At 44.8% G+C, this 26,239-nt stretch overlaps 1 protein-coding gene across 1 annotated transcript in view; it reads right to left on the bottom strand.

Moving 5' to 3' along the window:
* Positions 1 to 23,974, bottom strand: part of Parp8 (poly(ADP-ribose) polymerase family member 8) — a 154,971-nt gene extending 130,997 nt beyond the window's left edge. The window contains exons 1-3 of the mRNA XM_051172595.1: positions 23,767 to 23,974; positions 23,563 to 23,664; positions 22,539 to 22,593 (exon numbers count right to left, since the gene is read on the bottom strand). Coding sequence (XP_051028552.1) covers positions 22,539 to 22,593; positions 23,563 to 23,664; positions 23,767 to 23,869 — 260 coding nt within the window. The 5' untranslated portion in view covers positions 23,870 to 23,974. The remainder of the gene's footprint in view (positions 1 to 22,538; positions 22,594 to 23,562; positions 23,665 to 23,766) is intronic.
* Positions 23,975 to 26,239: the final 2,265 nt, after the last annotated feature.

Raw genomic sequence — 26,239 nt, 5'->3', positions numbered from 1 at the left:
TATGGTGACACCCTTACTTTTCTCAGTTGATCGTTAGAATTTCTGTGTTAACCTGGGCCACTTAGTGGATCTGAGCCCATCTTGAACTACATACCAAGATACTGTCTCTCTTGCCATCCCTTCCCTAACCAAGAAAAAAAAATGAAATGAGTCAAGTTTTAATTATTGTCAAGGCATTACATATATCTTGAGAACTTTCATAAATTCATTTTACCTAGAGATGAAAATTATCTCATAATTTAATTCTTATCACATTAGTATATCCTTTATGTCCTATGAATCTGTGGGTATGAAACCTGTTAAGGACACCACCAAAGTTTTATGTGATTTGTAGAATTATGCAAAGTATACATTTGCATATCATTATTCCCTAGACACATGTTGGAAACGCTTCGTTATGCCATTTCTGATGCAACTCTGTTAGGAAGCTTCTTCATCTGCAGTGCCTGTTCATTCTCCAAGCTTCTCTGAGGCCTTGTCAGACTCACTGACGCTGGCTACAGGAGAGCCGAAGCACACTCTAGCCAGGCATGGTACTCTGTGGAGATGCGGGGCTGTGTTGAACTAGTCTCACACAGCACACAGTACCTTTATTTGCCTAAGATAAATCCAACTGCTTTCTAGGTTTCCTTAAGCCAAGAAGAACTGTGACAAAACAGAAATGCAAAGCCCCTCACAGTGACAGGTATTCTGGCTGCCACACCAATATCTGTCCCTTACAAGCATTTTCATGGAGATGTCCCTGCTTGTCTGAGCATTCTGTCACTTGTCTGTAACCCCAGCAATTGGGAAAGTGGAGGGAGGTAGAGGTCAACGTGGGCCACACAGCAGGACCCTGTCACAAAGCAGTGAAGGAAAAGTAGCGTACAGTGGCTCATTTTATCCCTTACTCCTGTGTCAGGGGTAGGACAGAAAGCATCCGAGCATAGAGAAGGGAGAAACGCGGGAGCTGGAGGCAGCTGTTCTGCAGTCCCCCAGGAAAAAACAGCGCTCACCGACATGGAAAGCAAGAGCTAAAAAAAAAAAAATCCTTAAAGACTTGAAGGGTAACTCCTGAACCAATCAAGCTAGAAAGCCAATTTACTGGTGAAACTAGAGCCACATAAACAAGAAGATTATTGCAATTAGACCTGAGTGATGTTGGATGCTCTGCCGTTGGCTAAGGAAGGCTCTATTATAGGCCTGTGCCATGACATACATGGTTCCGTGTGGTGTGTGGTGTGTGGCGCCCCACAAGCAAGGTCGGCGTTCCAGAAACCCTGGCTTGTTTGCCTGTTCTCTAATCTACTCCAAATAACATGTTTAAACTAAATGCAGAGACCTAGGAGGGATATTATAAAACGCATATTTCTGAGAACCTTGTCTACACCAGCCATTTGTTAAATGAGACACCCAGCTGAGACAGCGGAGACTACAAACAACCATCTTTGAGAGATGAGAGACTACAGCAGAACCAGCCATTACAATGGCTGACAGGCCCAGATCCCAACACAGAGACAGCACTCACTCCCATCCCACTCCCCATTTCAGAGGAAGGACCAGGAGGAAGTGGCACCAACTACAGCGCATCCTGAGTCCTTGCCTTCCCTATAGCCATCAATAATAAGGGTTTTCTCAAGGTCCCTGCTGTGGATATGTGAGTAAAGTTGAGTATTCGACACTTAAATCATTCAAACATTAGATTATATCTAAAATAGTACCCTAAGTTCTCAGACAGACTCGTACAATCTAAGCAGAAGTTGGGTGCCAATACTATCAAAACAGATTGAGGCGTTTTATCATTTTTATAACATTATTGAATTAAGGTGCAGGGAAAAAGAATACATGAATACTTATAAAGTCTTGGTTGTCACTTACCATTAGTCTCACTGTGGTAATATGGGGCCTGTGCTTTTTCTTTTGTTTCAGCATTATTATAGCTCCACAGCTGTTTATGGGCCTAAGCGTTGTTTTCTACAACCAGCACCCCTCTGTCCTCTCCCTTTTTAACAGTCTGCTGCACAGTGACAGGGGCCACTGATCTCAACACCGCTATTTCCTCTTTACAAAAGCACAAGCCATACTGGGCGTAGCACCTCACACCTCTAATTTCTTTTTCAAGCCATCTTGGGCTACAGAGACCTGTCTTCATTCATAAATAAATAAATAAATAAATAAATAAATAAATAAATAAATAAGTGAATAAATAGGTGAATAAACAGCACAAACTGGGAACTAAATCAAGGAGAAAAATGTTCCTCCTTTTTCTTATACTTAATTCAGAGTATTTTTATGTCTTTTTAACACTCAATACGCAGAGACAGGCAGATCTCTGTGAGTTTGAGGCCAGGCTGGTCTACAAACCGAATCCAGGACAGGCAAGGCTACACACAGAGAAACCCTGTCTGGAGAAATAGTAATAATAATAACAATAACAACAGCAATAAAGTCAGTAGAGACTCAGACCCACTATATGATCTTAGCTCTTCCTATGTGTTTAACTGAAATGAAAGGTTAGCATTTTCAGGCCAGCAGTCCAAGTCACTCATCCAAATACTCATTGCAGAAAACCCGAAGCCAGGTGCTACGGCTCACACCTCCAGGCCCAGCTCCTCAGGCGGCTGAAGGAGGGTGCCCAGCCCACGAGTTACAATCAGCCTGTGCTACAATAGTGACACATATACCACAGAAACAAGTAGACAATTAACACTATTAAACTAACAGAAGTCAAATTCTAAGAACCAACTAAAAAGGTACCTCTGCCTCCCTGGAAAATAGTATATATTCTTTGAAAATAGCTCGTCAGTGCTTATTGGAATGTGACCTTAGATAGTAACATGTTTAAATTCAGTCTGTAGATTAGCATATGTCTACTTCTTTAGTGCTATGTTGGAGACTAAGAGACTTCCTTTTTTTTTTTCAGATTTGACCTAGTGATTTTCACAACCCCTATGGTGCTAAAACTCTGAACATATGTGGCAGTTACAAACGCATGTTGCTCTCACTGAGGAACTGAGTTTGGTTCCCAACACCCATGTACAGCATCTCACCACGGCCTGAAACCTCAGCTCCCGGATCCAGCGCCTTCTCCTGAGTCCAGTCACTTACACTCACATGTATGTACACCCACACACACACACACACATGCGTATTAGTAACTAAAAATAGAGTCTTTCTTTAAAATGACCATAGGCAACCTTGGCAGCACACTCCTGTAACCCCAACATGTGGGATATAGAGGCAGAAGAATTATTTCAAAGACACCCCAAGCTAGTCTGGGAACATGAGACTCTGCCTCAAAGAAGAAAACTTAACTGTGCCATGTAAAATAAGACTAGATGTACTTTCATAGTCTTGGAAAGAAGAAATTCATACGGCACTGATATCAATACATAGAAAAAAAGCCTGAGTTTATTCTGTGCATACTTTAGGGTGGAGGTGAAAGAAACCATGACTATGCAAAGTGTAAATATGCTATATTGATGCCAATCAAAGGCCACCTCTTGCTGACGCAAGCAATGCTATGTATCGTTGTGTGCTTGCATTGTAGGTGTAAATGACGAGGGGCCAGCAAGGTGGCTCGCTTGGTAGACACTTGCCAGCCATCCTGACAACTCAAGCTTGATTTCTAAAACACACCCAAAGGTAGAAAGAGAACTGTGCAAAGTTGTCCTCTGATCTCCACACACATGTGCCCCCATCCACACATATATATATATGCGTAATAATAATGTAAAATAAATTTTAAAATAAAATAAAAAGGCACAAAGAGAGCAGAACTCATCGTAACCCTCCATCTTTGCATCTCCAATTTTGGCACCTGATGTAGTTCCTTCATTATAATTTGTGCTCAACAAATATTTGTAAACTGAATGAATAAGGGAAGAATGATGGGAAAGTGATAAACAGCTCTGCTGCCTCCCGGGAGGTCACTGCACTGCTTTCTTTTAAATTTAATTAATCCTTGGTGTCCTTGTGCAATAGCTGGAGGGGAGATGTGCTTACAGTGCTCGGAGACTGATGGGCTGTCTGAGATGGGTTGAACACTTGCTCGTAGTGAATGAGAGCTCAGAGTACAGTGCAACCCAGAGTAAGGCACTGCCTGAGGTGGGGGGGGGGGGGGGGGAACGCAGTGCGAGCGCGTGAGCCACACGACGCCCATCGCCACCCCCCACCCACCCACCACCCCGCCTCTTCCAGGGGGTTCTGCATTTTGCACCCATTCTGCACTCTACCCTCCGAGGGCTTCTAGGAGGCCCACGCAGCCCTTCCCCCTCCTGATCCACAAAAACTGGGACCAAAGCTTTTCCAGGTCAGTCCTGACACAGAAGCCTTCTATTCCGCCCTCACCAGTGCTCACACGAATGTCAGACCCTATGTTCCAATATCCACTCAGGACGAGGGGGAAGGCTGTCATTCAGAGGCAAGAGACCACAGAGCAACAGTCTACATCAGAACACCATTATGGCTCCATGTTCACTTCTGGTCCACACCTAAATAACTAGTGAGGTATAAACCTAGCTTATCGTCCACTGTTCTTAAGGACTTTTCTTAGGGTTTGGAAGTCCAACACAACACTGACATGACCTAATTTGGAAATTTTAAATAGTATAAGGCCTCTAGGCTTAAATTTATAACAGAAAGATTAAAGAGATTTAAGCAAGCATGTATTACCTCTGTGCTGTGAAAGGCAATTTTTGTGTACACGTGTCCAGAGGGAGTATGCACACCAAGATGTTTATGTACAAAAGTCTGCACATACCTGTGGGAGCAGAGGTTGACAAGAGGTGTCTTCCCTCAATTGTCTTCCACATTGTTTTTATATTTGGGTGTGTGTGACAGTGCAGTGTTCATGGAAGACACGGGGTGGGGGGTGGCGGGGTCAAATCCCTTGGAGCTGGAGTTAAGTAGTTGTGAACACTGGGCGCACATGTTCTGGGAACCAAACTCAGGTCTTTGAGATTTGTGCATGCCTTCCCTACTCGGCCACCTCTGCAGCGTTCCGCCTTGTGTTCTGAGGCAGAGTCTCTCACTGAATGCAGAACTCACACTGACAAAGGTTCCAGAGGCTAGTTAGTCTCTGCCTCGTCTTCCCTCATTCCAGCACTGCGGTGTGCAGTGTGTACTCCTGACCCTGGCTTTTTATATGAGCACAGGCGATCTGAACTCAGCCCCGCGGCAATCTTCCAGTTGAGCCACCTCCCCATACCCTCAAGCAACTAACTTAAAGTATATGCAGCTTTTTGTTGTTGTTTGTTTGTTTGTTTGTTTGTTTGAGACAGGGTTTCTCTGTGTAGCCATGGATGATCTGGACTCCTTTTGTTGACCAGGCTGGCCTTGAACTCTCAGCAACCCACCTGTCTCTGCTTCCTGAGTGCTGGGATTAAAGGTGTGCGCCACCAAGCCTGGCACCAAGCATATGCAGTTTAAAAAGATGGGCTGGTGGAAGACTGGCTGGTGAGATGGTTCAGCACTTACAAAGGCTTACCTTGAAGATTTGACAGCCTGAGTCTGATCTTCGAATCCCACATTTGAAGGAGGAAACCAGCTCCTGAAGTCAACCTCTGCCCTCCATGTCTGCATGCCATGCCCACACAATCATACGCATAAGTGAAATGGCAAGTTTCATTTCTCCAGCAATAAGGCCATTAGCATATTGGACGGCTCCCCAATCTTTCTATCCAGAAAGTAAAGTATTAGCTCATAAGTTGAAATTTTTCAATGACTACAAAACATACTAATGTGCTCCTGGAAATTTAGCTCAGCAAAACGTTGCTCTCCTATTCCTGATGGAAGAACTTTTAATTCAATTTACAGGTGAAAGAAGTTGACAGCAAACTATACATACAATCTCAGGCCCACTGTGTACTCCATCAAGCTGTAGAGTAGGTCTAGGTTTCTCCGCTACAGAAAATTCAACGGTGTATGGTGGCCAACGCCATCAACTCTGAGGTGGGAAGAGTGCCATGAATTCAGGACAAGCCTGGGCTATCCACTGATCAAGTTCCAGCTTGCCCTCAACTACTAAATAAAACCCTATCTCCAAAAGGCAAAAAAAAAAGTGAATAATGTAACCACACTGGGGGAAATGAGTTTCCAATGGCATAACCTTGATCACACAGCAAGTTCTATCCACCTAAGCGTAGCCATCTGCCAGCATGACAGATGGCACTATGTATGACATGCTGCTTTGTCAGGACAGAGCCATAACTATAAATTAAGGATATGAGAGAAAAATTAGGGTTTGAAGCTAAAAATATGTATGTATATAGGTATCACAAGGTCCAGCAAGACGGTTCAGCCAAAGGGGAAAGGCACCTGCTTCCAAGTGTGATGACCTGAGGAGGGAAATGAGCCCTAGAAGCTGTGCTCTGCCCTCTACACACTTGCTGTGACAAACACATGTAGATAGCAGATAGACAGACAGAGAGAGAGAGAGAGAGAAGGAGGGAGAGAGAGAGAGGAAGGGAGGGAGAGAGAGAGAGAGGATAGAGAGATGGACAGACAGATGAGAGATAGATATAGATAGACAGATAGATGACAGATGACAGATAGATGAGATAAATAGATGATAGATGACAGATAGACAGATGATAGATAGATAAATAGGTAGACAGACAGATGACAGATGATAGATAAATAGATAATAGATGTTTTTTTCAATCTCACAGAACCAAATCCTTCTGTTTATTCAGATCCATCAAGAAAACCTACCACTTCAGGAACAATTCTAACAAGCTTGTGCCCATTACACTGCACACAACAGACCGGGCAATGGGAGTGAGTGAAAGGGGGAAAGAAGGAGTAAGAGAGAGGGCACAGGCTGGCATGCCCTCAGCCAGGGCACTGAAACGTAAGAAACTGTTTCCACTTGATGATCACAGTGAGTTTCTTCCCCCGCCCCCTTTAAACTTAGTCCTTTACCTCACAAAAGTTAACTAATCATTGAAGCTTCTGGGTGGTAGGAGTCCATGTGGGAGCATGTAAAGCAGATGCTGCAGAAATCAGGACAGGACAGAGAGTTCCAGAGAGTTTCAGGGGGGCAGCAGACTGGCCTTCGGATCATTCACACCTGACTTTCAGTGGATCGTGATTAAATGTCGGTTTTCTTTTTTCTTTTTGTTTCCTTTCCTTTTCCTTCTTTTTTTTTTTTTATAAAGCAGAACTACCTGCTTTTAATATTTATTTATTCATTTTACATCTCAATCACAACCCTACTTCATCCTCTCCTCCCAGTCTCATCTACTTCCCCTGTAGCCCATCCCCCCCACACACACACACCACCCCACACCCCACACTCCGTACCAACCCACCCTGCATCAAGACTAAATGCCTCCTCTTTCACTGAGGCAAGACAAAACAGCCCTCCTAGGGAAACAGGATCCAGAGGGAGGCAACAGAGTTCAAGTCAGAGACAGACCCTGCTCCAATTGTTAGGGGGCCCATTTGAGGACCAGGCAGCCCACCAGCTTCATATGTGTAGGGGGCCCAAGATCAGTTGGTGGTTCAGTCTCTGTAAGCCACCCCATGGGCTCAGGTGTGTTGACTATGTAGGTCTTCCTGTGGTGTCCTTGCCGCCTCCAGCTCCCTCAATCCTTTCCCTAACTCTTGCACAGACTCCTTGAGTTCTGCCTAATGTTTGGCTGTGGGTGTCTGCACCTGCCTCCTTCAGCTGCTGGGTGAAGCCGCTCAGTAACAGTCATGCTGGGCTCCTGTCTGCAAAGATAACAGTGGGGAAGAGCCTTGGACACACTGGCACAGGACACAACTTCCTGAACGGAACACCAGCACTGAAAGCAAAAATTAATAAATGGGGCCTCATGAAACTGAAAAATTTCTGTAAGGCAAAGGACACTGTCAATAGACCAAAGCAGCAAAACCAATCCTCTATTAGACAGAGGACTAATACCCAAAATATAAAAAGAACTCAAGAAATTAAACATCACCAAACCAATAATCCAATTTAAAAATGTGTAGATCTAAATCGAGAAATCTCAACAGAGGAATATGGAACAACAGAGAAACACTTAAAGAAACGCTCAGTGCCCTTAGTTGTCAGAGAAATGCAAATCAAATGACTCTGAGAGACCATCTTACATCTGTCAAAATGGGTAAGACCACAAACTCCAATGGTGGTTTTCTTACAGGTCAGTTAATAAACATTCAGGAACAGATTAAGATATCTAAGGTAAAAGTCAATTCATTCTAAGCAAAAAGAAAGAAAGAAGGGGGCAAAGAGAGGAAGGAAGAAAAGAAGGAAGGGAGGGAGGGAGGGAGAGAGGGAGAGGGGGAGAGAGAGAGAGAGAGAGAGAGAGAGAGGGAGGGAGGGAGAAAGGGAGGGAGGGAGGGAGAAAGGAAGGGAGGGAGGGAGGGAGGGAGGGAGGGAGGAATATAAGGGCAAGGAGAGATCTCCAGCGCTTGGTAATGTTTTAGTGGAAGCATTTTTTAAATAAAGCAGATTTGAGGGCCATTAAGTTATGCTTACTACAAATGTTAAGAGGAGGTATTTTACTTCTAATGGGATCAGATATTCCTGACTCGTTTGTTCTTACAGCCACAATACACAGGGTTTGGTTCAGTTTGTTTTGTTTTTTAAGGTGGAAGTACAACGTGCCTCTGTTCTACTGTGGGAAATTACCTGTGTGTTAGTTTGCATGCTAAGTAGTCTGTCTGTTTACTCTCAGGGCATTTCATTTCAGCCAGCGGTGATGGTCCTAACCCTCAAGATATCTGCATGCCTTCATTCGACTGCAAGAGTAACTCCTGCTTCTATTTTCTCGGCAACGCACAGATCTTATGAAAACCTGGCAGAGCTCAGTGCCAACAGTGTTCAGGGCTGACTGGATCTGTGCCATAGCAGATTTTACTCCTTTACTCAGATCCAATTTTATGACTCTGTCTTGTTTTGCTGAGATACAGCCTTACTATGTAGCCCAGGCTGGCCTTATCATCACCATCCAGCTCTCAAGGGCACAGAGCAAAGGTGTAAACCACCAAGCCAGGCTAACTCTGATCTATTTCTTACCACATAGATTCCGTTGCCGCTTAGAAATTAACTCCTTAAAAGGCAGAAGCTGAGGCTAGAGAAGGCAAGGCCTGTGACTAAAACTCTCACACTAAAGCAACAATGAAGCCCTGCTTCAAACAAGGCACAAGGTGAGGCCAGCACCCGAAACCATCCCCGGAACCCAGTGCATGTAACCATATTTACACACACAAATTTGAACACAGAGAGGGGGGAAGGGGTAATCTAAGTAACTACAATATGGAAGGCTACTGAAAGTGAAGACCATACATAACAATTCACTCTCTATGTGTGTGTGTGTCTCTCTGTGTCTGTCTGTCTGTGTGTGTGTCTCTCTCTCTCTCTCTCTCTCTCTCTCTCTCTCTCTCTCTCTCTCTCTCTCTCTCTCTCTCTCTCTCTCTCTGAGAGAGGGATAGGGTCTCATGTACTTTAGGCTGCCTTGAACTGGCTATGTAGTTAAGAATGGCTTTGAACTCCTGCTCACCCTGCCCCTATCTCCTAAGTGCTGGGATTACATGTCTGTAGCACCATGCCTGTTTTCAATAATGTTTTTCTTCACTAAGTGTAGGGAATCATTCATAGCAAGCTCTAAAGGAGGAAAATTAACTCATAAACCAGACATGTGGTGACACCTGGATCCCAATACTGAATAAGAAAAGACAGAAGGGTCACAAAGAATCTGAGAAAAGCCTAGACTATCTGAAGAGACTCTGCCTCCAAAACTGAAAAAATGCAACTCAATGAATGTACCGCTGCTTTTTTAAAGTTGTGTGTACAAGGTTTTTTAAAATTATGTGTTGTTACTCAGTGATATTCCATCCTACATACTAATATATTTCCTAGTCACAGTGGGTGCTCCACAGAAGGATAAAAACTTTTTATAAAAGTTGTTAATATCTCTTAGGATACTAAATAATTACTTATTGTCTAGTCTATAATCATATATGAACATAACCAATGATGGATAACCATAACACATACATAAAGTAAATAGCTAATTTACTTTATATTTATCTGATTCAAGCTTCCAAGCTTTGATAATACTAAAAAGTCCTTGCAGCTGAAGCAATGGTTCAGCAGTTATGGGCACTGGCTGCTCTTACAGAGGACCCAGGTTCAGTTCCCAAGATGCACATGACCTCTACACACACACACACACACACACACACAGTGCACATACATACTTGCAGGCACTCACATACACATAAGTAAGTCTTTTAATTTTTTCTATGCTTAGAATCTTTGTTTGTTGTTTGTTTGTTTGGTTGGTTGGTTTGGTTTGGTTTGGTTTTTTCGAGACAGGGTTTCTCTGTGTAGCCTTGGCCATCCTGGACTCACTTTGTAGACCAGGCTGGCCTCGAACTCACAGCGATCCGCCTGCCTCTGCTGGGATTAAAGGCTTGCGCCACCACGCCCGGCTATGCTTAGAATCTTAATGTACAGGTTGGGAAGTCTTGGCTTTGGATCATAAAGATACAATTAATGTTTGATATTATTCAAAAATACACTCTTAAAACTCCTACCACAACTCGATTTTTTCCCCTGCCAAATGCCCACAGTTGGAAAGGATGCTACACGCACTGGACATTAAAAACTCAGGGTCCAGGGGCATAGGAAGTCAACACAAGAAGCACATTTCAAATTAAACTAGTACGATTTCCAAAAATTAAGTTTGAAGTGTTTCTTGGCCCAAGTTCTCCCAGTCTGGAGCCAAATCCAAGCAGGAATAGTGACGTCACTGGCATCACCTAATTAAGACCCACAGAAATCACCCTCTCAGTTGGGCTGCTTGCCTCACTACAGAGAAGAAGCTGGCCCCACACTGAATTAATCCAAATCCTTCCTCGGTTACTTAAAAATAGATCTGACCACTCATTCCAGAAACCATTTCAAATTTCACTGTGGTAATGAAATGACAGCAGCTTTTGGGAGGGGGTATCTTTCTTTCTCCTGTGTCTAGTTGCGATACATCTTTTTTTTTTATTTTATTAATTTATTCACATTACATCTCAATCGTTATCCCATCCCTTGTATCCTCCCATTCCTCCCTCCCTCCCGCTTTCCCCTTACTCCCCTCCCCTATGACTGTGACTGAGGGGGACCTCCTCCCCCTGTATATGCTCACAGGGTATCAAGTCTCTTCTTGGTAGCCTGCTATCCTTCCTCTGAGTGCCACCAGGCCTCCCCATCCAGGGGACGTGGTCAAATATGAGGCACCAGAGTACGTGTGAAAGTCAGACCCCAGTCTCCACTCAGCTGTGGAGAATGTCCTGTCCATTGGCTAGATCTGGGTAGGGGTTTGAAGTTTACGGCCTATATTGTCCTCGGCTGGTGCCATAGTTTGACCGGGACCCCTGGGCCCAGATCTGCCTATCATAATTTTCTTCTTGTAGGTTTCTAGGATCATTTGGATCCTTCTACTTTGCCATTCTCCCATGCTTCATCTTAATGAGAAATGGCTACCACATCAGCTTTACCTGATAGGTTTCAGCACTCAAGCCACGGTGGTAGCTAACACCGTGAGACTGCTCTTGGGTCAGTGACAAGGTGTGGAGGTGAGTTTTGGTTTTTAGTTGTTAACTGGACGTGATCCAGAGTAACCTGCGGAGAACTGTCTAGAACAGGGCCACCTCTGTCTGTGGGGGGTTATCTTGATCAACTGCAGGAAGCTGCAAAGACCTGCCCATTGTGGGATCACCATGCCCTGGGTTTGGGTCTTGGCTGTGTAAGCGTTGAGGGAGTGAGCTAAATACAAGCACACGCACATCTGCGCGTCTATTTTCTCTGATCCTGACTATGACATAACTAAGGCGTAACTAGCTGCTTCAAGTCCCTGCTGTCTTAACTTCCCCTGGGCAATAGATTGTAACCTGGAACTGTGGGATAAAATAAATCCTTCCTTAAGTTCTTTTTTTTTTAATTAGGATATTTTATTGCAGCAATAGGAAACAAAAATAAGGTGTGTGTGTGTGTGTGTGTGTGTGTGTGTGTGTGTGTGTGTGCACGCGCACGGACGCGCACTGACTCCTGCGCTGTCGCAAACAATTCATTCAGTTCAGTTTTGCACATTTAAATAAGGAACCTAAAATGAACAGATTATTTGTCATTGTTATTTGCCCGTGATTTCCCTGAATCATAAAAGCCATGAACCACTCTCATGTGATGACCGTGACAATCGTCAAAAACTATCTGAGACTCCCACCAAGCCCTGTGCCCACCACGGTGCACCTGAAAGCAGAGGCTTCTGGGCTCCAATCAAGTATCTCCAAAAGTGATCCAGGGCTTCCTAGGGCTAAATAACAGGCACTGCCTTTTAAAGGGACACTTTAAACACTTTACACCTGCGCTCCCAACACAGGGGAGGCTGAAACAGATGCATCAGGAATTCCAGGCCAACCTGAGCTATTAAAAAAGTCTCAAAAGCACAATCAATTTATAACTCCAAACACAATAGTACTCAACTTCCTTAATATTAAAAAGGCTTAATAAATGTTTTTAAATGTACCAAATTTGTAAGTTGGTTGCTTGAGGGAAATGATTTTATCCAAAGAGATATTTCTCCTCATTATTTTTCTCTCTTGGTGTAATTTATCAAAGAAATGAAATATCTGGACAAATTCTGGTTTCCTCATCATGAACGCCTCCGAAGGATGCTCCACCAGACTGTTCACTGTGACACTCTACCGAAGCCCCAGCGGCAGAATTTAAAGGACATAGCAAGCATTTCTGCTACAGAGCTATTATCTACCTCCAACACCTCCTTACGTCTGACTTCTAACCATGCACGAAAGATGCCTCTACTAGCCAGAGCTGAGAGCCTGTGTTGGCACAATCAGGGAGAGAGGAGAGAGGACCACAAAAATAAATGCACAAGCAGAAAAGTTAGTACTGTTAAAAAAACACCAGCTGCCTTTTAATCAATACTTTTTTTAAATGCTTAAAAAAAATCTTCAGGGCTCAATAGGAATCAGTAGTTTCCACTCACACTGTTGTTTACACATAAACTATTTTCAATGAATAAAACTCAGAGTTTGCCAAAGTGTTTTCCATAAAACAACTCTCCTGAGGCAGTCTTGATCCATAATCACGTAAGTCTGAACAACCCTGAATACTTCTTTCATCTCCTGGATATATGTAATGTGCACCATTATATAAAAGTCTCTAAGATTCTCACCATTAAAACGGTTTAATAACAACCAACTGAGCATTTCCCTGACATATCTGGCCACAACCCCAATATCTGATAAAACAGTTTGGGAAGTGGTTTCATATGATAAAAGGAAATACTATCACTCTGGCATGAAAAAAAAAAAAAAACATAAATATTCACTACATCTAGGCACAGTAACTGGAACCAGAATGATAGTGTCTAAACAAAATATTGACATTTCTCTCTGGAACCATTCTGCCTTGTTCTGATTTGGACTTATAATTAAGATGTTTAAGGCTGTGTGCTTAGTATCTGATCTTGTTCTTGTTTTGTGTTTCCAGTATTTTTCTTCATAGTGTGAAAGGCCAGAAAATACAGCCGTCTCTGTGCCTCGAGCTCCACATTTCAAACCCACTGATTTTTATCAATGATTTTTAAATAAAAGCTTCTATGGCTTGAATAAAGATAAAACGTTGACAGAAGCTGGTGAGTTTTGCGGTTGGTTGGTTGGTTGGTTGGTTGGTTTTTTGAGACAGGGTTTCAATATGCAGACAAGCTAGGCTGTCCTTGAATTTGCTATGTACCCCAAGGAGGCTGCTGGGCTAGAACTCGGCAACTTTCTGCCTCAGCTTTCTGAGCACTGGGACTGTAGTATACCTGTAGGTACCAGCACTCTCTGCTGCCATGGTCAAAATAGGCAAAGCACTTCAAAGCTGGTTTAAAATTCATCTTTCAACTTACATTTTAAAGGACTGAGAAATAAACTTTGAGTGAAGCTTTTTCTTTACAAAGAGAAGTGACCCAATGGCCACAAGTTTCAGTTGATGCCTCCTGGTTAAACTGAATTATGGAGTCATTTGTCATCTTCAGTTTTGGTCAGATGGAGCTGGGGTGGAGCTCCGGGCCTGGTACATGGAAGGAAAGTGTCCTACTACTGAGCCATCTTATAAGGCCCTGGCGTCCTCTATTCAGTAGCTCAGCTAAACTCCTCCTTACCGGCATCCAAATGAAACACTGAAGACTTTCATTGTTGAGGTTACAAGTAGCCGGCAATAGGAGATAATCGATGTGCCTTCCTATCCTACCAGATTCTATTCTGTCCCCTTACTTTTCTGCTCATCTCTAAATACACTGTACACTTGAATGAGTGGACATGCCACTCTTGGGCAAGGAGAACACAAATGAACTTGTCTTTATGATGCTAAGATCCAACCTTGTCATCCAAACCAACTACACTGCGCAAGTGGAATTTTTACTGTCAATTAGCTTTGAACAGCTGTCTGCTACATTAATCAAACTGCTGCTCAGTGGAGAGATGGGAGTCAATAAACAGACAAAAGAAAGTCAGTCCTTAGAAGCTGGAGATGTTCCAAATAGGGGTGGGATGCAGAAAGCAGGACTTGAAAGCCAAACCTGATATGTAAGGCTGATGTGAAAAAAATTCATGGTCACATCTGAAAGCTGCTGAATGTGATTAAATTTATACTTATGGAAACATTTAAGGAAACTTGGTATGGTAGTGCATGCCTGTAATCCCAGAGGATAGTCCCAAATTCCAGACTAGCCTGTATTATAGAGCAAGTTCAAGTCCAGAGTTATATAGCAAGACCACATCTTTTTTTTTTTAAGTAACAATAAGTTAAATCAACTGGTAAGGAAACTGAATTTGTTACAATATAACAGTCAAGACTCTTAAAGGCCATTCTATTAAAGGGCTAGCAGCCTAAATTGAAGTCAACAGGACATTGCATAAATGCGTGGGGATACTGGTGCCAAGAGTGATTCCTAAGTAAGTGGATGGGACTGGGGGGACGGGGGACTGCTGGACCGGGAGGGACTGCTGGATATGTGAAACCTGGTGTATACACTGGAAAAGCAGCAAGAAGACAGTGTCTCAATCAAGGTGAAGGCTGAGACCCACACACCCACCCTAGCACGTGACCGCCTTCACACGGGAGCTCTGACATAACAGGCACTGTACATGCATGTACAAACATAAAACTTCTAAAACTACATTTCTTGCCAGTTGTGGGGGCATTCACCTCTAAAGCAGGCACTGGGGAGGCCTTAAGCCAAGAGAGTTTCTAGCTAAGGTCCCAGCCTGTGTTTTTGAGTGAGACCTTGTCTCAAAAATTAAAATAGAAATAATTATTATCATATTTCCTACTAGTGCTCATTGAGGCACAGGAAAATGATGTTTTAGAAATGAAATAAAAATATATCATTATCAATAGCTGCCTAAAATGAACAGGCTGAATCCATGGCCAATTTTCTTAAAGCAAGCTTCACCTGTTCATTTAAGCACAAGCTACAGGAAGGCAAATCTGAGTACAGAATTTAAATTTTTTTTCAGGATTGATGAAATTTCACTTAGATTTTTTTTAATGCTGCAGAGTAATGATGGAGAATTTAAATAGATTGGCCAAATATTTGCCTAAAGATTCCAGAGCCAAGGTACATAATTTTCCAACTATTATGCTTTGCACTGGGCCCAGGCACATCTCTTGCCAACCAGTAGATTTTCAGTATGACCCTGAAAAACATCCCTTAGCAATCCCTCCCTATTCCCAAATATGCCCAACAACTCTGCTCAGGCCAGTTGAACCAATCCCCTAAACCTTATATAAACATCGACTTGTACTGAACTGTAGTCCCACTGTCTTGTGCAAATGCTAACCTATTTTAAATGAACCATACTCTCGGTTTCTTCAGCTATAAAATGTAAAGTAACCAACAAAATGCCTCCTACTTTTCTTTAGTGTGAGCACAAGAGTGAAAGAAGGGAGTCCAGAGCTCAGCCAGGACCATGCTCAACAAAATAAGTATCGTGAATAGTTCTGCCTTAATCCACAAGATAAAGGTTAAATAACGTAATTGTGTATGCTTCAATGAAGTCTTACTCATGTTAAACGATAGGTTACTTAAGTCAGTTGGGGGCGGGATGTGGGGGGGAAAATCACCAGGTCCCATTGACTCAGTTTCCTTCACACTCCCTCTCCAGCCACTCCAGCACTTTAAGGAGGACACTTTTAATCCAGTATTTTGTATAGTAACTAACCTAACATTCAATCATGGTAAGCAAGACCCCACTGCCAAAAGAAAGACGTTGATTTTCTATCTTACAAAGGTGATGGATTTTCTGTCGCCTTGAAGAGCATTTGAGGGTTCAAATAACTGCATGTTCAGAGATGTCCACATTGAGTACATATGGACTTTTTTGCATAATAAAAATAGGACCAAAAAAAATAAAATAAAATAAAATAAAAATAGAACCTTTTTTTTTTTTAAGGATTAAATTACTTCTCACACCCTTCAGATCCAGATTCCATATCCTTGTGCGTGCACACACTCTCCTTTCCAAGGAAGTCCAGGGCTGGCGAGATGGCTCAGCAGCTAAAACCAACCCTGCTGACCCTGGTGACCCTGGTGAGTTCAATGCTCAGAACTCAGGAAAGAACTGGAAAGAAGGAAAGAATTGGCTCCAAAAAAGAAAAAATGGACCCGTTATCTCCATACTTGGGCCACATCTCTCTCTCTTACACACACACACACCACACACCACACACACACACACACACACACACACCATATACACATATATGAAAAGGATGGGCACTTTGCTACCAAGAAAATCCAAAGAAAATAAAGGCCGCTTTGTAATCACATAGACTGTCTCTCCCTGCGGCCCATCGTATGTATGAAATTATCACACTGGGGACTTGGGTAGCTTACAGCTTCTTAAAAATTGGCTTGGTCACCAGAACCTTTGCATTTTTTAAATTGGACTAACTCTTTTAAAAGTTCAAATTTCTAGTCTATCAAATAATTAAGAGCGTTATCTTAAACAATGACATTATGTGTCTGTCTGCCCTCCTCCACCCAAAGCAACTTGAATGTGAGAGACAGAAAACACCAACTGCAACTTGGCCAGGCAACTTTCGTCACATTGTATTCATATGAAACTCTGTTGCAAGTAGCATCACCAGAGTGAGGGTTCTCAAGTGTTCAAGTATCTCCATATTTGGTCATTTAAGTTAGAAAATTCCTTCTTGTCTGCCAGATTTTTTTAGCATTCATTTCATAATTCATAAAACATCTACTTACAGAGAAAGAAGAGTGTAAAGGGGCGGGGGAAACCACAGTGAGTAAGACAAAGTTCCTTCACTAAAATGCTTACAAATAGCTACAAACCAGCAATTAATTACAACAGATAATCCCTAACATACAAAGTTTTAACTTAAACCTTGCACTTTATAGTAACTCAGAACCAATTTGCACCCAGCAGAAAACAGCCTACTTAAAAAAAAATTTTATCATCTCCCAGATTAGCCTTAAAACATCAGATGCGCTCCTGTGATGTTCAGCGGCTCTGTCACGAGGGGAAACCCAATCCTGGCAGCTTGCTGTGTTGCTGAACCAGGGTGTTGAGTAGGTTACACATTCCCGATGCATAGCAACCTGCCGTAATATCATCTTACTGTGCACGAAGACGTTAAGCCCTTCATATGTAGGGGAGCATCCATGTGTTGCGGCATAGCTTTAGAAACATCTAGATGAATCCCACAGGGAATGGTTCCGGGATATGATTTCTAAGATGAGAATTTTGTCTTAGCAAGCATCTCAACAATGAGTAATGCCTAGGGATTCCACGGTAACAGGATGGAGGGCAGAATATAGGAGGAAGGACCCAGGCAGAAGGTGCTGAGAAGCAGGAGGTTGCATATGCTCCAAGGAGGACTACTGTTAATCACCCGATGCTCCACAGCATTTCCCTGGAAGAAGTATGCTCCAGAAGACATCAATTCCCCCGCCCCCGTGATGTCCCGAAGGAGGGCTAACCAGAAACCAAGGCTGTACATGGGCAGGCAGGTGCACAACTTGTGCTAAATGCTGTACTTCAAGTTTAAATTTTCCTATTGTAAACACTAGAATTTTTTTTTAAGCAGGGGTTTCAATCCGGGAGGCCAGACTGGCCTGAAACTTGTAAGTCTCTTACTTCAGGCTAGCTGGTGTCTAGATGTTAGGGTTATGGTATACTCAGTTTAAATATATTTCCTAAGGTGCAGTAATGCTTTTGACAGAAAAATCCCTCCGTTCAATGGTCATGTCATCGTTTCTATGTCCGTTCTAAAGGAAAACCATTAATATTGTGTTCTGAAATGTGAAGTCTCAGCCACCACGAGGAACTCTAGGTTGTAACACCAGCTCCTCTGGAAGCTGAGGCAGGAATATCATAAGGACAAGACTAGCTGGAGCTATAGAGTGAGTTCAAGTCTAGCCCAGGTAGTGAGACACTTCCAATATACAGAGTAAATATAAGGCCAGGGATGCAGACTAGTGGCAGAATGCTTATAGAGTATGTGGGAGATGCTGGGCTCAGTCCCTCAGAACACACACAAAAACATGACCTCTCATAAGAATGTAATTCAATCTTTGGATGTGTGTACAAACACAAAAATTTGAAAGGCAAAACCTAATACATTTAACAGAAGTCAAAGGAATTCTGCAGTGTTTTTAATTTTTATTCCTGTTGGCATGTCTTGTTTTCTAAATGTTTTATCTTATTTTGTCTGCACCTGTGAATACATGCACACTCGAGGACTCGCGCATGCGCACACACACCTGCACAGGTACAAGCTATGGGACACGGGTCTAGACCAGTGGATTGGTTCTTTCCTAAGGCTGTGTGGGCACCAGAGACTGAACTGGGGTCATCAGACTTGTGGCAGGTGCCTTTACCAGCCTAGCCATTTTAACAGCCCTTTCAAAACTTCTGACAATGAAAACTCTTATTTTTATGTTTTTAAAACCTCAGCTTTATTTTCCTAATCTTTCCATGACTAAAAGCTCAGGAATTGGGAAGCAGTCTTCCATCTTGCTTCTGGGTTCTGGGCAGCTGGTTTCTTGATTCCGGCCTAAACTTTAATAACGTCAGGTCCCATGGGCTTAGTCGGCTTTCCTATCCTTTGTTATCTGGAACCATACATTTTATCCTTTCTGCTTCTTCTGACACTAACTCCACGTCTGACCACAGGGAAGATGCAAAATCAGAGCCCGAGTCCTTCGAGGTTTTAAAGAATACCAATTCATATAGAAAAAAAGGAAAGAAAATGGCAAGTAAGTGTGAGAGAGAGAAAAAGTGACTTTTGCATGAACTCTAAATTATGGACAGTAAAGGCTGAGACTAGGGGGTGTTGTAGGGAACACTGCTAGAGTGAAAGAGTTAAATAGTAATATAGATTGCCAACTGTCGAGTGAGAGTAGATGCCAGGAAAACCAATCTTTACAATATTTAACACCTTTTCCCGAGGAACAGTAATTAAACATTACTAGCGTCTGTCGAGTTCCGTGGCCCGTTGTGTCTGTTTGTGTGAACCTGTCTGCATTCTCAGGAAGGTCAGGAAGTCTATGTACAGGACGCAGCAAGCGCCTCAGCACTGTGGCAGAACACGGACTCACACCTTGGCCCCCTCCGTTAACTGAGCAAATGTGACCACGTCATAAGTATTGAACTGTCTCCAAGTCTCAGTACACCCAAAAGTGAGGAGAGGAACTCCATGTGCATTCTGGGGTTTGATCGAACCATTTCCTCTTCCTCAGTCCTCACCTTGAGTCCACCAAGGCAGGAAACCTAATATGAATTATGAATTGCTGTGGCCCTGTGAGGACCATATAAGAAAAGGCTAGTCCACAAGGCCAATGCTCAGGCCTAACAATCAAATCGCCTTTTTGCATTTCCACTTATCTATAGAAACATTGAAATAAAAAGGAAAAAAAAAGCAAAAATGAAAGCTCACTAGTCTTCTTTTTAATAGTAACATGAATGATCAACTTTTTATAATGTCTGGGATGCATAATCCATTCTTAGGAAGTTTAATATGTTCAATAATATGTTAACTTTATCTACGACCTGAACTGAAAATCATTTGTAATGGTTTAAATGAAACACCAATCAGGAAGAATTCAAGAAAAGCATGCACTACTCTCTGTAGAAGACTTCCTTCAATGGTGACATCTAATTTATTTGCAATGACAATAGTAATCCAATACTGTATGTTGGTAAGCACATTGAATCGAGACAGAGGTGGTGTGGCTGGTCACATCCACAATCCCAGCACTCAGGAGGAGGCAGAGGCAGGAAAAACACGAGCCCAAAGCCAGAGTGGTCCATGTACTGAGTCCCAGGCAGCCCAAGTTACAGTAAGACTGTCTCAAAAACTATTTTAATATACATAAATAAATCAATCAAGATCCAGCAAGAATATTTTAATTTTAAACACCTGACAGATATGTCAGGTTGGGAAGTGGATAGCAACTGTGGGTTTCCGAAGTGGATAAATGAAAGCGATATATTTTTAAGGAAAAAAAAAATCTCTGAGCCCAAATACAAACGTAGGGAGATTTCCTACCGCCCTGTATTAAGCACTATAGAACAAGCCTCTGAGAAAACAAAGCAATCACACAGCTCTGCGGATTGCTCTCTCCACACTATGCACACAAGCCCCACATATTTAAATAGGCACAAAGGAAACACGTTACCTCTTGATGGAACAACATAGGCAAGGAAACACTCCTTAGTTTAAAAAGCCGTCACGGTGCTTGTCTCTACAGTGAAAACTGATGTTATCTTAATTAGTTAATTATTCATCCCAACACCTCAGACTTGATCCTGGAGACATTCATAACTTCTCCACCTCCGCCTACTGAACTCCAGCTCAGTAATGGATAATAAAGAATCTTAATCGCAGCATCTAACAGAGGTAAGAGATAAAGCCACAGTGTGCCCCCCTTCCCCATACACACACCCCTTACAGACACTGGGACCACAAGAGTTTGACCAGAAATCACAGCACCTGGGAAGGTAAGACAGGGGGATATCTTGAGTCCTAGGCCAGCGTGGGCTGCAGAGGAAAGACACACACACACACACACACACACACACACACACACACACGTTAAAGAAAGGCCCACTTAAGAATATTCCTGTGGCCACACTCCACTAAAAGGGAGGTGACAGCTGACTCCACCTGATTGCCTGGGTATGTTTTCAATGACCACCACATAGCATGTTTCAGCCCTTACAATAATCCAAGAGGATATTAATCATATACTAAACATCCTTTGGATATTAAGTGTAGGAGCAGTGTTAATTTAATCAAACATCCTCTAATTTAATTTGATCCATAATTACAAAAATGATGGTACGCTCAGAAATTAAAAAATAATGAAATGTATCCTCTCCCCCAAAAAGACAATGAAGCGTGATAACTCGCTGGTACATGCTCAGCTAGTCAGTCCATGTGGCAATTCTGGGACTCGGGGGGGACTGTACTGTGGTGCAGGACAAGCACACTAAGATCTTATTTGGTGATGAACAATGCAACATAAAGCCTAAGTATTTTAAAGGTACACAATAATGTCAAGCTTGAAAGATTGTACAGATGAAAGCGTCTTTGCAGTTTGTTATGTTCATACATGCTTCCGTTAGCTAAGAGATATTCTGAATGTAGTCAAGCTATTCTGAATGTCTCCTAACAACGGGGTTAGCCTGAAGAGTCCCCATAGACTAAGTCAGTAGCCACAGGTCTTTTAAACCAGTTTTCCCTAAAAGGATAAAAGGAGAAAACCCTAACCACAAAAAAAAAAAAAAAAAAAAAAAAAAAAAAAAAAAAAAACCAGGGACAGCAAAGTGGCAAGGTGTGTGTGGACAGAAACTTTTTAAGCTAATTCTACTTTCTCAGTATAAAATTGGATATAGGTGGCATCAAAGCCCTGACAATTTACTACTAGAATACTTATCTCTCATTCTTCCTCAAAAGAAAAAGTCATACACTCCAGCAACATGTAACTCGCCAAAGTCTTTTCTACAACTAAATGTGAAAACCAAAACAACCACTCCTTGGGGGAGGAAAAAGAACACGTATGGAAAACTGGCACACCACATGTTTATGTCAGCCTTCAGGAAAACGGAAACACACAGCCCCAACTCATCGAGAAAATCACCACCGGTGCTCAACTATTTTGTGACATTTTATGTCTTTCACGTATTTCACTCCAAGCTCAATACTCCAATTTTGCACTGGATCGCCTGTGTCAAATCCAGAACACCTAAAGAGCAATCTACTACTGTGGCAGAACTGCTTCTTCTGCTCATCGCCTGCACAGCATAGCTTTAGAAGAAGAAAAAAAAGACAAAACAAAACAAAAACATTTATTTTCCCCTCTGCTATATAAAATCGGGAGACATCAGGCTAGGAACGCAGATAGCTAGCAGCCCCAAGAGTCAAGCCAACAAGCAAAATACCCAAACACGGAACACGCTAAGGAACAAAGGAAACACGAGCCTGTGAACAGGAAATGAAACAACTCTATATGCATAAATACCTTTTGGGGCCGCCGACGTAGGTGAAAGTGAAGGTGGAGTCTGAGTATCTGAAATCTGAAACGGAAAGTCGTGTTAAAAGCCACCCCATGGGTTGTGTTTTTGTTTGCTTTTTGTTTTCAACCCCAATTCTGTCTTGAACCTGCCATTTCGTCTGAGCCAAGAAGGCCCCCAAATCGGGAGGGAAGTGAAGGCTGTAGAGCTTGGGGGTGACCGGGGCTGCGGTGCGGGAGGGGATGCGGAGCACCCCGCGGGGTGCAGCGGGAGGCCGCCCCCCGCAACAAGTGCCGGGTGCCATGGCAACGGCGGGAATTTCCCCAGCCAGGCAGCCGGAAGCAGCCCCTGCCAGGCTTCGGGATGCGGAGCCTGAACTGCTCTCGGCCTCCGGGGGGGGGGGGGGGGGGGGGGAGAGCAAAGATGGACGCAAAGCGACCTCCCACCCCCAAGGCTGGGCCAGCGTCGCTCCTGGAGCCCCCGGGGGATCCATCCCTTCCCCCCACACACACCCCGGGCGGTGTCCAGTGCGCTGGCTCCGAGTGGCCAAGGGGGCGGGAGCTCGGCCCAGTGCTGCCTGCTCCGGGGGCCTCGGCGCCGGGCGGAGCAGCGCAGTGGGTCCCTTCCCAGCGGCCGCACAAAGCCGGAGGGCTCGGCCCGGGGCTGCCGGAGCCCGGGAAGCAAGGCTTGGATGCCCCGGGCTCCGCCGGTGGCTGATAATCCAGCGCCCGACCCCTCCGCTCCGCTTGCGCGGGTCCTACCCTCCGGACCCGGAGGCTGCCCTGGCCTGAACGGGGCTTTGGGGGCTGGAGGGGGGTAGGGAGGCTCGCGCCCCACCTCCCCTTGGGGCTCCAGCTTACGCCGCTGCAGCTGTTTCCAAAACCCACCCGGAACGGGGACTTGGGCAGCCCCACACCCCGAAGCCACACGCGTCGCGGTCAGAAATCTGGCCGGGGGTAGGTGGGGAGGTGGGTTGGGGGGTGGGGGTGGGTGCTGGCTCCGGGTCCCAGGATCCAGGAGGCAAGAACTCACCTGCAAACAGGCAGTCTTTCTCGGCTCTGGACTTCTGGATCACGACGTCGATATCCTTCTGAATTCTCTCTTGCCTTGAACACATCCCCATTAAATAAATCCCTGGAAAAGAAGCAGCCGCTATTTCCAACCTCCCCTACCCCACTCCCCTCGCACGCTTCCAGCTTTCGTAAATATTCAGTTTAAAAAAAAAAAAAATGAAACCTCTGGCCGAGGCAGGGGCAGAAGGCGAAGTGGTTTCGGAAGTGATCCCGGGTGAGAGAGGAGGTGGAGGAGGAGGAGGAGGAGGGGGAGGTCGGCTTTGCATTCCCAGATGTGACCGCCCAGCTGCTGCTCGCCGCTGCTGGATTCCAATTTCCTCCGGTTCTGACAATGGATGGTGATGACACCGAGTCTCACTTTCTCCCTCCCCACCCCACCCCACCACCCCCCACGCCCCGCCCGGACTGACGGCCGAAGAGGGCCCCCCGGGGACCAGCTGGAGAGCGATGGGCAGCCGTGGAGCGCCAGGCGCCGGCGAGGGGCGAACCCCGCTCTGGCTCAACGCGCGCACACCCCTCGCGGCCCGCACGCCGGCCTTCCCACACCCGCGCACACTCGCGCCCGCGGGCGGCGGCCGTGCCCAGGCTGCTGCAGCGCCTCCCGCTCGCTCGCCCGCCCGCCCGCCGCAGACCCTCCCGCACCCGCCGCCCGGTCACCCGGCCCGGCTGGGCGCCGCTGGGGTTTTAATAGTATCCGCCATCCGCGCAGGCTGGATTTCCCCACCCCACCCCCACCCCCCCACCCCTGACCGCCACTCGCGCCGCCGGGAGCTGAGTGACAGTGGAGGTAGTGAAGACTCCCTGGGGCTCCCAGCCTCTCCCGCACCACCACCACCACCCCCCTTTTCCACCACTTTTATGAATTCGACTCCACTTTCAGAAGGAATTATGAGTCATATGGAAACCCAAGCCGGAGTGGCTGGGAGGGAGAAATAGGGGAAAAAATCTTTACGAATTAAAAATAAATAAAGTGAACAAATCTTTCCTTGTAATCACATTAGGCAAGAAGGGGAAAGGCTGGAGATTACTCCTGGAGAACGCTCCCGGTTCCTTAATGCTTTAATTTTTGGTGGGAGGTTTTTGTTTTGTTTGGTTTGTTGTTTGTTCAAGGTTGAAGTTCTGAACCCTGAACCTTTTGGGGGAGCTCTTTAGAAAACGAATCCCTTCCTCAGAGACGCCAAACTCTTGCTGATTCCCTCCTAGCTTTGTTCATAAGAAATTGGCAGACGCAGCTGGACGCGGTGCGAGGGTCTGCCAGGGGGAGGGATACCTGGCTTGGGTGTCACTCAAAGGCCACTTTTCTGCGGGCTAGCCCAGGGAAAGCTTCAACAGCCCTGTTCTCCTGAGTAGGAAGGCCATACTGAGATCCTCGCCTCTGTGCTGTCTCAAGCTTATGCTTAGTTGGCCCACCTTTATTGCAGTAAGCTTAGGGGGCCCCACCAAGCACTTTTCTGTAGCATCGTCACTGAGAAGCTGCCTCTGGCAGGATCATGCTTATTTTGCGTTGCATTACAAGACCCAAGCAGTGTCTGGAATATAGAAGGTGTTACCCATAAGTCGTTCGGGAGCCTTTTATTCTTCCCATTTGGAATAATGAGTGGATGAGAAGCTCTTCCTGTGTTTCCCAAGCCTGAGTGAGCCCCACCCTCACCCGAGGGGCTTTAAAAAACAAACCTAGGGGATTATTATAGTTTCAAGCCCTTTAGAATCTCCGGAAACTTACTTCTGGACACAAGGATCCTTAGCCTTACAGTTGACAAGTGAGACAGTCCAGGCCTTTGGCTGCTCAGATTCCTTGAGGCTTGATAACACTCCGGAACTCTTCCATGGGCCACCCAAGGCCTTCAGTTTTCCTTCACTGACTTGCTTGAGGAAGACTTCCCTACAATCTGTGCTGGGGGGGGGGGCGCGGCAGTGAAGGGGGGCTGTTTTCTCCTGGGTGTAAAGTGAGCCAAAGGACCTGATTATGTAGCCAGAAAAGGGGGTGCGATTGACAGGGTATGAGTTAATGCTAGCAGCTCTTCATGCAGGACCGTGTGAGCGCCAGTCACGGGCCTTCTGACGGGTGCATCGCTGGGGGGACTAGTCTCCATCTGGAAGGGGAGGAGAAGGCTTCACGTGGACCTAGAGTTTATCAAGACATGGTGGCAGGAGACCAGGTTTGAAACACTCACGTCTGAGACAATGACGTTGAGGAATTGGAGCTAGGCTTCCGGGAGCTGGATTACTTCTTCCATCCCAGAGGGGGGAAAGTGGTGGTTGCAGTATAGCCTCTGCAAGGCTCCAGAGAAGTGTCTAGAGTGGCAAGTAGCCAGGGCGTGAGTATTTGGGCTGGTTGCTTGGCGGATAATCCTGTGCTTAAGGCAGCCAGGATATGAAGGCAGGGTATTGTAAGCTTGCAATGTTAAAGTATCCGCTGACCCTAGTCCCCAGCTTGCCATTAAAAGGGGTGCTTTCCCACAAAGACCCATCATGGCCAATAACATTTCTTTAACAATATTTAACAGGGCTCTAGCAATGCTTGACTCCTGTAGCAATGCCCATTATAGAGGGAGCTTCTTCTATGCTGTCTTCAAGACCTCAGTGCTGGCTGAACTCATGAAAAGCTGTTCCTTGCAGCCTTTCATTAAAAGGCA

The sequence above is a fragment of the Acomys russatus genome, chromosome 30 (assembly GCF_903995435.1).
Source record: "Acomys russatus chromosome 30, mAcoRus1.1, whole genome shotgun sequence".
Classification (NCBI taxonomy): domain Eukaryota; kingdom Metazoa; phylum Chordata; class Mammalia; order Rodentia; family Muridae; genus Acomys; species Acomys russatus.
Note: the sequence above shows the minus strand (reverse complement) of the source record. Positions and strands in the feature narration are given on the sequence as shown.